At 41.5% G+C, this 16,462-nt stretch overlaps 1 protein-coding gene across 3 annotated transcripts in view; it reads right to left on the reverse strand.

The window, feature by feature from the left end:
* Positions 1 to 14,829, reverse strand: part of AASS (aminoadipate-semialdehyde synthase) — a 45,199-nt gene extending 30,370 nt beyond the window's left edge. For 2 of the 3 annotated variants that reach the window (XR_006104011.1, XM_042467513.1), the window contains exons 1-11: positions 14,692 to 14,829; positions 11,437 to 11,658; positions 10,235 to 10,411; positions 7,707 to 7,791; positions 6,709 to 6,776; positions 6,461 to 6,607; positions 5,686 to 5,764; positions 5,471 to 5,598; positions 4,923 to 5,071; positions 2,489 to 2,611; positions 1,073 to 1,184 (exon numbers count right to left, since the gene is read on the reverse strand). Coding sequence is in view for 2 of the 3 variants with exons in the window: in XM_042467513.1 (XP_042323447.1) it covers positions 1,073 to 1,184; positions 2,489 to 2,611; positions 4,923 to 5,071; positions 5,471 to 5,598; positions 5,686 to 5,764; positions 6,461 to 6,607; positions 6,709 to 6,776; positions 7,707 to 7,791; positions 10,235 to 10,411; positions 11,437 to 11,649 (1,281 nt within the window). In the remaining variant the exon portion in view is untranslated. The remainder of the gene's footprint in view (positions 1 to 1,072; positions 1,185 to 2,488; positions 2,612 to 4,922; positions 5,072 to 5,470; positions 5,599 to 5,685; positions 5,765 to 6,460; positions 6,608 to 6,708; positions 6,777 to 7,706; positions 7,792 to 10,234; positions 10,412 to 11,436; positions 11,659 to 14,691) is intronic. The other variant, XM_042467514.1, reaches the window with a different exon arrangement.
* Positions 14,830 to 16,462: the final 1,633 nt, after the last annotated feature.

The following is a 16,462-nucleotide window of genomic DNA, read 5'->3' on the forward strand; positions in this document are numbered from 1 at the left end:
ACTTCCAGTTTTCTGTCTGTACTACAATGCCCACATGAGAATCATTAACACCTTCCAACAACCATTTAAATATCATCCAGTGCTATTAACACACTACTCCACAATCTGCATGGCTTCAGATTACAGTTGTCAAAAACAAGGACAGCACTGGGGAGTGAAGGACAGTCCACCATGCCTTGCTCATCTCTTTCAAAACAATTTGACATGCAGAGGTCAGTAGGAAAAGCATCTCAAAGCATGTAAATAATCTTAGTACCTATTACTGTCTGAATATTACTTTGCTATTAAAGCTGCAGGTACTAGGGCCAAGTGAAAAATTGGCAACTTTGCCACTACAGAATTCACTGGGGCCACTCCACTGTTAAATCTTCAAAATCTTCTACCCCCACTGCACTGGCCACCAAAATTCATCCAAGTGTCTCTTTTTGTGGTGCAGGAAGGTGCTAGAACATCTTCCCTCACCATGTGAAACTACAGGATAGAGGGTTTACTTTCCTTACTGAAGTGAAAGTAAGGGAAGAAGCCATTAAAATATTGGTAGGATTGACAGTGTCAGCAACCACTACCATGACAACTATTCTGCTGCAGTCAAGCAAGGTAGACTTAGGAAGCGACAAACAAGGGCTGCAGGAGTCATAGATATGCTGTATGCCCCCGCCAATGACCACACACATTTAAATGAACCAACATTTAGAGCAAGAGAAAAATACATTGTTCCAGAACTTATCCAACAAGATCAGTTATGCGCATTCCCATGTCAACTGCAGTTACTAGCCCCTGGGTGATGATAATGATGATGATGAACTTTTGAAATGCATAGGCTGATACAATGGAGGAAGGTAGGGAAAGTGGAGAAATTGCAAATAGAAGAGTATCGTTTGTGTGCAGGATATGTGATTTACCTTATCCTAATGAAACTGCAGATCAGTCTAGAAAAAAATACATTCCCAGTATAAACTTCCTTAGATCTAGTTATGTTTTACAGCAGATTTCCTATATAAGAAGCAGATCAGAGAAGCACAATGCACAAATGCTGACACACCCCAAATTACATGCTCCCCATCCACCTTACCATTTCTTCAATATAAGGAAAAAGCATGTCTCCAAAACATTCTGTTGATTCTATGGGAAGCTGAGCCGGCAGATTGTCAATAGAACACATCAAAATCCCAGATCCCTCCACACTAGAAGAGAAAGAAGTTTGATTCCAGGTCACAAATACTTTCTATACCCTCCTCTCTCTTTGCTTAACCTGCTTCCCAGGGTTGTTGCAATAATAAGATGCTGCAGGAGAAGAAAATTACACATGCATGCAAAACTTTTATTTGGTTATTAAGATGTTAATTTAAGAACATTTCTTATCCCTGCACCTGTACCTATGGCTGCTACCACACTGAAGAATTAATGCAGTTAACACCATTTTAACTGCCACAGGTCATTGCGATGGAATTCTGGGATTTATAGTTTGTTGTGGCACCAGAACTCTGTCAGAGAAGGCTAAATGTCACATGAAACTACAAGTCTCAGAATTCCATAGCACTGAGCTTGGGCCCAGTTTATTTGAAGGATTGTATCTCCTTTTATGAGCCACTAGAGCATTAAGATCTTCTGGAGAGGCCCTTCTCTCTGTCCCACCACCTTCTCAGGCTTTTTTAGTGGGAACAAAGGAGAGGGCCTTCACGGTGGCTGCTTCTAGGCTCTGGAACTCCCTCCCTATAGAGTCCAGGGTGACCCATCTCTGCTCTCTTTTTGGTGGCAGGCAAAAACAGGCTTTTTATACTGACAAAGGTTGGGCCTCCAAATGCTGTTTAAGTCAGATGTCAGGTTTGCATATAGTTTTTAGCACATTTTAATATTTTTAATGCATAATTATTTTAACATTTTAAATGGTTTAATTGTTTTTTAAACGCCATACTTTTTAATGCTTTTGTATTATTTTTGAAGTGTACTGTTTAAATCTGTTGTTAGTCATTTTCAGTTCCTACACTGGGAGAAAGGTGGGATATAAGTAAATACTATTACTACTAATAATTGGTGTCAAACTTCATAAATTCTGCATTGTAGATGCAGCCTCAGAAACACCTTTCTGAGGGAGTTACCCCAAACAATGTGAGATGGAGTTCAGGAGACATCCAAAAATTGGACTTGGATCTTTAGATAAACTGTCTTAAAAGAGGACACAGAAGTGAAAGTCTGCCAACTTCTTCTCTCATAGCCCATTGTTCAGGCTGTTGGCTGACCCTTCAGCAAGGCTTTGTGTGGGGAAATTCTATACAAGTGACTGCAGGGCAGTAGAAAAGACAAGAAACTCTACTTCTGTGAATTGCCTTCAAAATAACTTCCCTGGGAATCCTATGTGTGCTAGGAGAAGTCTTGATTTTATTCACCACAATAAAATAAAGCCATCTGAAGTAAGTGCAATAGTTTCTTTTTCACTGAGCTTTTCAATCAAAAGCAAACCCACTACAAGTGAGGAAGACCCTCTCACCTGTCATGAATGATATGCTGGTCAGCATCATACATGCAGAAGGGACTGTCAATTGTTGTACATTCTGTCATAAATTCTATAGATCCTCCAGCATCAGCCGAGATGTCGCATATTGCAACAAGTCTGGAAGAAATAATTAAAACAACAACTTAAAACCAAGGTAACCAAGGAACTATTTTTAATTTATAGCACCTTGAAGGTATACCTCCTATAACACACTGTCATCACTACTGTCAGAAACTCACAACTGAACAAGACAGACTACTTGAGGTAGTTTTACAATACACACATTTTTAAGAGCCTTTTTATTTTTAAAAAAGTATGCTTTGTTGGCCACTCTGCTTTGAAGAAGAAAGCATCATGGAGCCCAAACATGGTCTAAATTTGAAAAGAGCCTGCATTATTTTTCTTCCCAAACCTCAACACTCTAACTGGTAATTGCTCTTGAAGGTGCAGTTTAACACCTGTAAACCAAGACCCCATGGTTACTGGTACTTTTCCTTTGAGAGAAAAAGTGGACAGTTTAAAGCATACTTTTATTTAAAGCACATTTATCATAATGTCTACTTCTGCCCAAAGCCAGTATGTACTCACAATACATAATCTCTATTTCCTGCAGACAATGGAAAGTTGCTGCAGTGATAACAACAACCAGCCCAGAGCAATCTGGAATAGGGATGGTTAGTGTTGAGAACAGAGTATGATCATAAAGTCTCCTGTAAATTAATAAATTAGTATTCTTAGCTTAGCGATGAATCTAGAGAAGGAGTGGATGGAAGATAGATCAGGATCTATTGTTAGATTTCCAGTGACCTGCAATACATGAGCAAAAATTTCTGCCTCCCACCAAAAGGCTTTTGCCCCACCACCTCTAAATTAGTTTACTAAAATGAAGAAACCTGACTGGGGGTGGGGGAACTAGGATATTTTCTGTGAAATGATACTGATACTGAACCAGGATCTGAGAAGTCTTATTACACATATTGTTGGATTGCATCTCCCAGCAATCCCAGCCAACATAACCAATGGCAAGGAATGCTAGGAACTGCAGTCCAACAACATATGAAGGACCACACTTTGTCAACCCTGTACAGGAAATCTGACTGCTCTGATCCACTATTTTGAGATATGAACCCTATTTGGTGGTGTTACTAGGATTCAGAACATTTAAAAAAAATAAAGAAGCAGATTCTAAGAGGCTCAATTTTAAGGAACATGATATGGTATTCCAGACTTTTCCATAGAGGACCACTTTCACTACAGTGAGTTGCTCTGTCAGTGCAAGCCAACTCATCTGCATGAACAAGCATGCCCATGGGAAGCAGAATATGGTATTTTTTGCTGTGCTGTCAGAAGCAAAGCCTGTTCCATCACTGCCATAATAAGCTACACAACAAAGTCATACAACTTGCTATATTCAAAATTCAACAGACCCTTCTTGTCTTTGGTGAGGATACAAGAGAGAGTTTTCTCAGTGGCTGATTCCAGGTTATAGAAATCCCTTTCTCAGGAGGTCCAATTGGCCCCATCCCTGCTGTCTTTCTGTTCAGATGTGAAGACCTTTTTATTTAGGGAGGCATTTGGTTTTAATATGCAATGACAGGAGGAGCTTTTGGGGTGGGGAGATACACTTTTATTATGTTTTATGTTTTTAAAATTGCTTTTAATTGTGGGGGGCATTTCCATTTTAGGCCTAGGAAAGGGTTTTAAAAAACCTAAAAACAAAACATGAAGTGAATGTAAAGTTATTTCCTGCTTACTTCCAGTTTTTTTTTAAAAAATCCTTTCCTCAGCCTAAGAAGATCTGAGGGAGGGCCTAAAACATATGAAAATGCACCTATGGGCATAAAACTTTTTATTTTTTACAAAATACCCTAAAGGGCCCTAGGGACTTCAGAAACTGCCCTGGAAACCACAGGCAGCCCACAGGCTACACTTTGCCTATCTCTGCTGTAAAGGAATGGACAGATTACAGCAGTCTACAACAAAAGGGACTACCATTATAACTGTATACATGTTACTCAGGGCTAAGCCCCACTGCTTTCAAAATTGAACTTATCCCCAGGTAAATTAAGAACAGGACTAAATTTATAAACTGGATATAAACATGTCCTTCCATGAACTGGAGAGATTCTTCAAGTAGCAGAAGGAATGGAGATCCAAAGAGGAACCAAGATCCACCATTTTCTTAAATTCCCTCTTTGTCCTTTAGCACCAGCACCATCTTCCAAGCTGAGTTGAGGAGCCTCCAGAATGGCATGGGGAGATGACTGCTATACAAGTGCATTTTCTGCCCACTTTTTCCAGCACCAGCATAACTCTGCTGGATGCATGCCTAGATCCAATCCAGTGTGACCTCTATTGGATCTAGGACTCACTTGTCAGCACATCGTAATGCTGATGCTTATTGTGAATGAATCACTCTCAACCTTACTTGTGTGGCAGCTCAGGGCAGCCCTCAGTAGCAGTGGCAGAAGGTCGGAGAGGAGTCAGAAGCCTCTGGGCATCCTGGCGGCTCAGCAACCGGGGAGTATGCTGCTCCCAGTAGATCCCATTGATTAAGCAGGTTGTATAGGGTGCAACCTGAAAATACACATTTGTCATACATGATACATCATTTGATTCAGTCCAGAGGGAGGGGGTGGATTTTGGCAGTGACAGCTTTGGGACCTGGACAGGCCACACTGGAGCTGCTGGGGCCACATGCACTTTCAGTCCTTGGCTTTCCAGATGATTCAGACTTTATTTTGCAGAACCCCCAGCCCACATGAACAATATCTGAAGGTTCCAATGAGCCAAAGACTCATTTTTTTTGTTGTTATCAAAAAAGCATTTTCCGTCATAGATTTCAATGTAGAAAGCTACCAAATTAACTGGGCTTTTCAAGCAATGGAGGTGCAGGTAATTGCAGGTCACTACTGTACTCAAAAACTTCAGATTACAAAGCCCTCCTAAACTGGGGAAACTAGATGTCCTACTCACATCAGTATTAAATCGAGATGTGTAGAGTTCTGGATGCTTGTCATATTCCACAGGATCATATACACCATCGCTCTTCCTTACAAGATGATGGTGTCGACTTAGCACCGTCCCATAAACTTTCCTGAGGTCTGTGGGGGAAGAACAAAAAATGAGACACTAGCACTTGAGATTGCATGCCTTCTAATACACATCACCAGAATACTACCCAGCAGTACCTCCAGTCCTAGAGACCTCCTTCAGCTCATGGGGCTCCACAAACTCACAAGGTAGTGCGTTAAACATTTCCTGAGCACCCTGCAGACCAAGACATAACCAAGACATGGGTTAGTTACCAAATATTACAAAGCATTAGGTGTCACAGTAGGAACATTTATGTTTGGGGGCCCTATAGACATTACTGAGATCAAGTGTAGAAGATACAGATATGGTGTTTGACTCTACATAGCAAGATAGTACTCTGTTCAACTTTTCTATGTTATTATCCAATCATTCCCACTTGTTAGCTTGTCATCAGCATTCCACATCTCTCTCTCTATTGGAGAGCTAGTAGGGTGTTTACCAGTGGCTGGCACCTAACAGTAGCTGATGTATACACAGCTAGTGATTGTGGGAAGAAAGAGAGAACTGCAGGTGGACAGCAATTCCCTGACACTATCTCATGAGCCTCAAGTTCAATGGTGCCTAATAATCTGCATGCAAAAGATCCCTAGTTTATTCCTGGCATCATCCAGGAAAGTCTTTCTTTAATGATGAAAGAACTGATGTCAGTGTAGCCCAGCTTTTCCCAAAATAGTGCCCTTCAGATATTTAAGACTCTACTTCCTATCAGCTCTAACTTATGGCAGTGATGGATGGAGTTGATGTGTGTTGTGGTCCAAAATATTTAAAGCACCATGTTAATAAGAGGCCAATTTAGACAAATTTGAGTTGAATCTGTGTCAGTCCATGGTCTGAATCAGAATAGGGCAGCTCACTTGAAGAACACCTTACCTTAGAGACATTACCGGTACCTGTAAACACAAATGTTACGGGTCCAAGAGATTTAGGCATCAGGCCCAGGGAAATTTCATAGCCTGCATCCCGAACTGCTTGCACAGCCTGGCTGCTGTTTCGATAATTATGGGCCATACCAAGGTGCTGAAACAAAGAAACAGAAAGTCAGTGCCAAAATCTGCCGAACAGGTTAAGCCAATGCATACCACCAAATGCTTTGAAGGCTGTTTGGAATACAGCCTTACCATGAAAGGAGTGTGATGTCCCAGGGCAAGAAATCGTAAACCCATTCCATGTAAAATGTTGATCATACCTGTGTCAGAAATACAGTATACATGAACATTAATTCTATAACAGAACCAACAAGGTGACAGAACTAAAAGAGATCATGAGATTGCAATATCTCAGTTGAGCACAGAGATATTTAAATCACAAATTATTCAGTGGGACTTATTTCTGAAAAGACAAGTACTGGAATACATGTAGGCAGATTAGCTACTACTATTCCAGTTGATAGGGAAAGTACACTTTTACACTTTTAAATTGAAAGGCCAGAGACCCATAACTGTTGCTGCATGAAGCAGAAGGGGAGGATTTTATGTTGCCTCCTAGTTCTATTTCAGTATGTCATTTTTAAAAATGAGTTCTGAATCAGAACATAGCGCTATAGCAAAGAACGGTAGAGATGCCACCTAAACATTATAAAGAACTTATTGATAGTAAGAGCTGTTCAACAGCAGAATAGATTGCCTTGGAGGGTAGTGGACTCTCCTTCTCTGGAGGTATTTAAACAGAGATTGGATGACCATCTAACAGGAGTACTTTAGTTGTATATTCCTGCATGGCAGGAGTTGGACTAAGTGGTCCTTGTGGTCTCTTCCAGCTCTATGTTTTTATGATCTACGTTCCATATTCCATCCCTGATACCCCCAGCCAAAAGACTCAGGCAAAAATGGCATCGATCCCAGCCCAAGATACTGGAAAGTCTACTGGCTTTGCCTAAAGACAGTTTTCCTGAGTTCCCAATTCTCACACATTTGAATCTGGGAATATAATGGTGGCAATATATAAAGAACCCCAATGACTTAAGCAAGGTTGCCAAGCCACACGTATCCAAGGAAAGAGGAGAAAAAATCCTTCCTCCTCCATACCAATCTAATGCCTTAAGTAAAAACAGATACACAACACTGAATTCTTCTGGCACAGGTGACAAACATGCAAGACCAATATTCAGCCCACACACCTGCGACACCAGCCCACTTTCCAAAGGCTACAACGCGTACTCCTCTGTGATCCACCATTTTTTCATAATCTATCAATCGTATTTTCTGAAAGTAAAGAAAATCCACTCATTTGAGAATGATTTTAAAACAATCATTTCTGTGCCCCTCCCTGCATAACAGATGCATGCAATAGTAGTGAAAATAAGTTCGGTTTTTAGAACAACAGGTTGAATCCAGCATGGGTTCAACTAGGTTGACAGAAGCAGACTTACCTGCCCTCTTTTTCCCCCACAGAAGTCTTTCTAACCTCCTCCTTTCAAGTGACACACAGAATGTGGGGAACCCTTCTATAGCATGAGAAGCTAGAATTCTTGAAAACCAGGCAGAAACTCCTTCCATAAACGGAGTTCACCCATGCTAATTTTTAGGGTTCCCTTCTTTTCCTACACCTCATGGTCTACCCCATTCAGACCCCACCCCACCCCACCCCCTTTGTATATTATTTTGCTATGAGGAGGTAATGGGAAGGGAAGTCCACTTCCACTAAGCCAGTTATATCCATTTAGAGCTGGATCATAGGAAATGTCTCCCATGCAATTACCACTGGGGAGAAAAATGGTATTTAAAAGGCCAAAGATAAGCTCTCTAACCACTTCCTTGCATTTCAATAAGAGCACTAAAGTAAGATGTGTGTGGTTTTTTTTTAAAGTGCCACTGATTTCACCGACAGTCTGAATACTATTCAAAATATTGTCTAGATTTTAAAGAAATATTATTCAAATAAATCAGCAAATTTAAAAAGTGGTGCTGCCTCCTAAAATCCAAATAGTAATGTTTCCTAGCACCAGTTCATATTTATTACATCTGGTTTTGTCCAACATGATCCAAATTCCCCTTAACTCACAGGAATTGCTACTGTCGTGTACTAACCAAATCAAGCTACTTTATTCAGACAAGTGAACTAATTTTGATTGTGAAGTCAAAGGCTTTCATGGCCGGCATCCATAGTTTTTTGTGGGTTTTTCAGGCTAAGTGGCCATGTTCTAGAAGAGTTTATTCCTGACAATGTTGGCGAAACGTCAGGAATAAACTCTTCTAGAACATGGCCACATAGCCCGAAAAACCCACAAAAAAACTATGAACTAGTTTTGAACTTTCACTATAACACAAACAGGACTGTCACTAATAGGATGGTGCTGGCTTGTTCTCTGCTGGCTCAGAAGGTAGAACTAGGTCTAATGGTTTTAAAACACAGGACAGTAGATTTCCATTGAATATTAGAAGCAACCTCTTGACAGCAAGAGCAGATCAGCAATGAAACCAATTGCATAGAGAGGTGGTGAGGTCTCCTTTTCTGGCCACCTTCAAAAAGTGGCTGGACACTTACCTGTTGGGGATGTTTTAGCCAGAGATCCTGCCCTGAGCAAGGGGTTGGGCCTGGTGGCCCATGAGGCCTCTTCCAACTCTGTAATTCAAGTCTATAAAACACCCTCCCTATAGAAAGAAAACTGCCCCCCTCTTTGCCATCCTTCCATTTGCAGGCAAAGATGTCTTCCTTCTAAACAGCTCTTGGGAGCTGACTGTTTTTAAAGAAGACTTTTAAATCCTTCAACTGTTTTTTCCCATGGATATTCTAAATTGATTTTAAGGGCCTTGATAATTTGTTGACATTTTGTTCTGTCTATACTGCATTTATTTTAAGAAGCTGCCTTTTAAAATAAAGGTGCCTTTGATTGTTTTAGGGTGGACCTCCTTTCTCTCCCAACAATAATATGTGCCCTATTCCATAGGGTCCCCAGAACTATGTGGAGCATGGGAGGGAAGCTTAAGCACTGCTTTGTAAAGGAGGTAGGGAAGTCAGCTTCCAGCACCCCAGTCACACATCCCTAGCTCTTGATTCAATCCACTGTAACTGATCCCATACCAAAACAGCTCTATTACTGACAGAAAATATGTAAAGCCATACTGAGTATGGCACTTCATACTCGGCACTTCAGAAAAATACAATCCACAGTATGCATTTTCTTCCACACATGGAAAAGATGAACAACCAGAAGTATAAGGGCATCAAAAAAGGAAAACATCTTTATGTCCAGGAGTGGAGATCCTGACACTCCAGAAGTTTTGGGACATCAGCTCCCATCAACCCAGCCAAAAAGACCAACAGCCAAGGATTGGAACAACATTAGAAATGTTTTGTTTTGTTCTGACAAGTGAGTCAAGCATGAGTCTAACATAGCAATCTCATTCATGCTTATTCAGAAGTCCCACTGAGTTCAAGGGAAGATATTCCCCATGTTGAATGTATATAGGATGTCAATCTAGATCTCTAGGCTTTAAATGATGGGGCTTGAAAGGGTGAAACACTAATAAGCTGAGTCTGCAGCTAATACGTGTCTTGGTTTTGGCTTTTAAACTGATAACAGACAGTCAGAGAGAGAACGGAAAGAAAATTGCACACTTTCTAAATAGTCCCACCTTGCTGAAGTCATGTTTCATCATGCTCTTACAAATAACAGTTAATTATCTTAGTTAACTACAAACCTACCTTGCTCAGGATTTCATCTAACAAGGGCATGTTTGCCTCTTGAGCTTTGATAGTATGGGAGAAGAAAGCATAGTTCTTGTTGGGAATCAGTTTTCCATCTGGAGGCCTCTTCACACCCACAATCAAGCAAGCCTCAGAAATGTCTTCCTGGATAATGCCACCAGCTTTGATGTAGTCCTGCAAACAAAGCATGGAAGCCAAACTGATGTCTGAAGCCAAAAGGAACAGAGAAATAACTCTCATAAATGTTGCTCTAGAAGATGTGCTCTTACATAGCCCTGCAGAAACAGATATTCTCTGCCCTCAAAATAGGGAAGATAGGAAAGACGCATGCCAGACTCCACCCTCCAGGGCACCCTGACACCGCATGCTGCTCCACACGGTGCATGACATCATGGCGCTCCTCCGGCGCTACGTCCATATGACACATCACCAAAGAAGCGCCGTATAGTCACGACAACATGGATTTGGCGCCCTTTTGAGGGTGCTTTGCATCCTTGAAAGGCCAGATCAGGACTACGGCAAGAGGTTGCCGCGGCCCCGATCCAGCTAGAAAGGAGCAGTGTCCCACCACCATACAGCCCCTAACACACCTTTCCCCAATGTGGCCCCTTTCAGGTGTGTCAAATCCCCACCTTGCACAGACTCCACGACAGTCTAACACAATTTGAGGGTGCCAAATAGGAGAAACTAAAGATTTTCAGCTGAAGAATTCAATATGTGAACATCCGTTTCTCACCTCTTTTGTTCCCTACTCTTCTGACCATTCTCTTCTAGATTTTCTGTCATCCACAGTTTTGTTATTCATTTCAGCACATTCCTTTATGGACCTTCTTTCCCAACCTTACTTCTGCTTGACTGAAATGATTTCTCAGATGTTTTCTGTCTCTCCAGGGTTTAGAAAGGTTATTTTTGGCTGCAACTGCCAGAATGCTGGAAGTTGTTGTCAAAAATGGTAGCTTTTCCAAGCTCTGCCTCTACTTCCTTAACTTTTTCAAATAAGGGCAGGTTCAAGCAATCATTGCCTGAAACATTACCAGTATATTGTATATTATATTATATATTATATTATACACACATTACATAGTATCTCTATGTGTTACTGTATATTGTTGGGTTTTGACATACAAATCCAACAATATGCATGCAACATATTCTCTTGTTACAACCAACAGGAAAGTACAAGAGACATTGGTACTTACTTTTTCATGGATGGATCTTCGATTGGATGGTTGCACCAGAACTTTGTATCCCAAGTTGGTTAGCAGTTTGACATGCCGGGGGGCCAGTGGAGCTCTCCTTTCCCAGGCATTAACATCCTCCCTTCTAATTGCCAATACAGATTTATGGTAAGGCCGCCACCTTGAAAAATGGCTCTCAAACCTGTGGCCTGTGCGGTTGATTGCGTGGAGCATGACAAACACCTTGACAATGGCAAAAACATAGTAATAAACAAATATAACATAAAGGTGCTTAGAAACAGGTGTGTTTGTGCCAGAAATGGGGTCTGATCTGCTTGGAAATCTGCTGTAAAACCTAGACAATAACAGAGCAGCCAAGAAACCAAAATTAACTATCATTGTCAATAGACTGAGCTATATTTTCTCAGCTCTCTGTGATCAAAACCCACCCACCCTTAAGGTGATGTTTCTGTCTAAATGAGAATATAAAGAAGAAGAAGAAATATTAAGTGAAAGGAAATTTCGGAGTTTTCAAAAGGTACATCCATGAATAGTACAATGCAATAATGTAATCTAGATGTTAAGAGATGCTGATTAAAATTCCAAGTAGCATAATCACTGCAGGAAAAAAATGTGAACATTTGACCCAAGACAGTCAATCCTCCTATCTTTCCCCTCAGAAATTGTAGAATCCAGATTGTATTGACATTCAGCCTATATTCACATTACTCACTATCATAGATCGTGAAGATGGAGGGGGGGCATGAATCACAAACTCTTTCCTGTTGTTTCACAATATAATCTCTGTGAACACCACAATAAACCAGGCCCATCAAAACCAAGGCAACCCAGAATCCCATTGCTTAGTCGACTTTTAGACCCACTTCAACTCCTCATGCATTTTTTCATCTAAGGATTTAAAAATCCACATCTTTAAATATGACTACTGTTGAAGTTAGCAACAAACCAAAATATAGGGTACATCCCATATTAATATATTTAAGAGCAGAGCAGTACTGTACTTAAATAAATAGTTCAGCAACGTATTTATAGCAGGACTATGACCCTGAAGTCAGAGCAGACTTAACAGCAAATAACAACTACAAAGACATTTATTAAATGCTCCCTACAAAACAAAAGATGCTAAGAAGACAAAACAGTCAGAGCCAGGTGGATCTCCCACAGGGAGGTATTATATGGATTAGGCAACACAACTCAATTTATAGCTTTTTGTGGGGTTTTCGGGCTATGCGGCCATGTTCTAGAAGAGTTTATTCCTGACGTTTCACCAGCATCTGTGGCATCTATGGATCTAAGAGTCTGGAAGCCATGCCAAAGCCATGATCCAGTCTTAAGGACAGGAGCGCAGCTTTGGTGCAGCTTCCGGACTCTTAGTACGCATGCATCATTTAAACAGCATACCTCCAAAGTGACCCGAAGCTGCTTTATTTTGGTCTGTCTGTATGGGGCCCTAGATTCAAGACACTTAGGGCTTTATACTGTAGGTAACATCCAGCAGTCTGAGTTGTATTTGGAAACAGATTGGCAATCAGGAAGGATGTTTCCAAACCAGCAGGAAGTAGCCTAGCAGTGTTTTGCTGCTAGCTGAAACTACTCAAGTGTCTTCAAAAAATACCTGTATTTAGCACTGTCTACGTGAATTACAAATGCAGGCAAAATGGACTCTGCCTAAAACAGAAGCATAATCTTAAAAAATCTCTAAGAGGTTTCCTCAGGCTAAAAAATCATCAAGTTCCCAAAAACTGGAAATTCAGGAAGAGAGGAGGGTAGACAGAGAACTCCCCAGATCATGAAGAAACTGTAAGGACACTATTTTAAAAAGCAGTGAACCGCCTAAATTTAATCTCCATTACTCTGTGCTGACTAAGAAACATAGGTATGTTTCACCTTAGGCAACGAATAGAGGCCATTCCTGAGTTTAGAAATGGAAAGCGATCATTGTTCTTCCATCCTGTTATCTAGTGTCAGGTATACCCTGAAACCTACAGAACTAGCAATGATTCATTCAGTCTCTTATCTCCATCTTGAGATTGGATTTATTGTCCTAACAACAAGCTGCCTTTGAAACTTTTCTGTTTCTTCCTCTGTCGCCTGGTTCTTTTGACCGCAAGAATTTGAAAGTTCACACACTTCTGTGACTATTAGTGTAAAAGATGGGAGACAGGGAGCAGACGTTTCTGTCTCTTTGGCCCAAGAGAGCATTAATTTCTGGAGCAATTCCTTGAGACCAAGGGTGGCAAGAAGGTAGCTCTGATTCTACTGAAGTGGTTGATTTCTGAATGATTTACTGCAAATTGGTAGAGATTTCTAACTCTCAGATATTTAAAGAAGCATGGCAGCTCACCTATTGCCCCCATTACACTAAATTATGCCCCTGAAATGGACCTTGTGGCAACCATTATGAGCAATGGAGGTTTAGTGCCAGGTTGGTTCTGGGGAGACTGCACTCAGCCTCCACATCTGTGACTTTTGCAGATTGGATTATTTGCAGATTTGGTTAATATGTATTTATAATTTTAGCCAATTTTGTTACAGCTTTTTTTCGGTCGAGTGTAATTTTTTGGGGGGGGATGGTTTTGTTCAAATAAATTTATTTCATTCAAATAAATGTATTAGTTAAAAGGGTTAGGAAATATTATTTATTTTTTTGGATTAGAAAGTATTATTTTTACATTATTTTTATTATTGTATTATTAAGTATTATTTTGTATTAGAAAGTAAATAGATGTTTATAATTTTAGCAATTTTGTTACAGCTTTTTTATTATTTTTAATTTTATAGCTTATTATTGTTGTTATTATTATTATTATTATTATTATTATTATTATTATTGAGTTTATGGCAGTTTAGAGCGGTGTCAAACTGCATTAATCCTTCAGTGCAGATGCAGGTGCAGAGGGTGAAAGTGGGAGAGAGTAAAGCCAAGGTAGCAGAGCCTCCATGGCAATCTGGGACTGGTTTATACACAAGCTGAAAAACAAAAAGAGGAACAGGAAAGAAAAGGAGGAGAAGAAGAAAGAGGAGGAGGAGGAGGAGACTCATTCCCGTTTCAATGTGAAGCAAAAAGGGGGGAAATCCCAATGCTTTTCTCTTATGGGGAAAGCCAAGGGAGGCTTAGAGAGAGTTTCATTGAGGTGCTGCATCCTCGCTGCATACTTAACCCGGTTTGATCCCGCTTTAAGTGCCATGATGGTGCAAGGATGTTTGAATCCAAACCGGGTTAATTGCACAGTGTGGAACCCTCCCAAGGCTTACCTCCCTCGCAGAGCCGGCCTAGGCTGGGCCTTTCCACAAGAACGAACAGCAGCCCCTCTCCCTCCCTGCTTCTGGGACCATATGTGGGAGGAAAAGCCCTTCCCCTTCGGCAGCCAATCCCTCGCCATGGCCGCCCTCTCCGCCCTCAGCCCGCCTCCTCCCCCCTTCCCTCCCCTTAGGCGCCTCTTTGGGCCTGGAATTGGCTTCCCTCAGTAAAAGGTGCAGAAAGAGGCCTGGACGGACTCCAACTCCCATCAGCCCAAGGCGCCGTCGGCGGCGGCGAGGGATCATGGGAGTTGTAGTCGGGATGCTCAAGAAGGCCCAAGAAAGCCTGGTAGGTAGTGGTTTGAGCTTTCATGGTGGGCCTTTCATCCCTGGCCATGAGACTTAAAGCAAACCAGGCCTGCCCTAGAAGCCACGATGACTAAACCGAGGCAGCTGTCTTACTTTGGCCATATCATGAGGAGAACTGGGCCACATTGTGGCACTATAGTGCTACTATTACGCTTTGGCTGTCTCCCGTTGCATTGTGGGGCTTGTGGTCCAGTGAGGCCTAAGAGCCCTGGCTGAGAATTCTAAACGCCCCCTCCAAACTGCAAATCCCAGGAGGCAGCCAGAGCGCAGTTAAAGGGAAATAGCTGTGGGCCACATACATTATGGCACTATAGTGCTACTATTACGCTTTGGCTGCCTCCATTTGCATTCTGGGGCTTGTAGTCCAGTGAGGCCTAAGAGCGCTGGCTGAGAATTCTAAATGCCCCTTCCTTAAACTGCAAATCCCACAATCCAACAGGAGGCAGCCAGAGTAGTTAAAGTGAAATAGCAACACTGTAAAAGAGTAGTGCAATAGTTGATAGAGTGGGCAACCACTGTGATGTTGTGGTTTGAGTCTTGGACAAAGACCCTAGAGACCAGGGTTCGATTCCCAGCTCAGCCATGAAAGCCCACTGGGTGACCTTGGGCTAGTCACACTCTCTCAGCCTCAAGGGGAAGTCTAAGGCAAACCCGCTATGAACAAATCTTGCCAAGAAAACCCCATGAAAGACTCGCCATAATAAGTCAGAAGCAAATGGAGTGACCATGATGTGGATTTCTTTTCCTTAGAGAGACCCCAGGACTGGAGTCATGTTTGAAAAGGAAACATAGTTAATTTAGCTGCAGCGTTGTTCCCAGAGGAAATTCATATTCCAAATTCTGGGACCACGATTCTCAAACGAACCAAGTTTTTATAGTATTTTGAACAAAGGAAACTACAAATCACATTTTCACTGGTTACGTCGAATTAAACATTTACACCCCTGCCCTGCCCTGTATATTCATGGGTTAGCCATCCATCAAACCCTTATCTAGATTTCCTGCATGGCAGGGGGTTGGACTGGATGGAGGGCCCTTGCGGTCTCTTCCAACTCTACGATTCTATGATATGTTTTGTTTCACTGTCCTCAAACTGTTTATGCCGTGCTTCCTTTTATTTGGGCGAGCAACTTAAAATCTGGAGCCATTCAGAGTTGTTTACATTCTGAAACAGAACATTTGACATGACCTGGAATAACAACTTTTGCTCTAGTACATTTCACATTTCAGCACTATAATCTTCAGCTCCTGAGCATAAGTAAAATTCTGAATTCAACCACTCTACCACAACTAGACCTCCTCCTTTTCTAGGATACATCCTAAATTTCAGGCTCCCACTGAGAAGGAATTTCAGAATGGCCTCCATTTTGAGCATCCTTTTACATTTCTATGAGTGTCCTTGGCTTTTATTTGGTCA

This window comes from Sceloporus undulatus, chromosome 5 (genome assembly GCF_019175285.1).
Source record: "Sceloporus undulatus isolate JIND9_A2432 ecotype Alabama chromosome 5, SceUnd_v1.1, whole genome shotgun sequence".
In the NCBI taxonomy this organism is placed as follows: Eukaryota; Metazoa; Chordata; class Lepidosauria; order Squamata; family Phrynosomatidae; genus Sceloporus; species Sceloporus undulatus.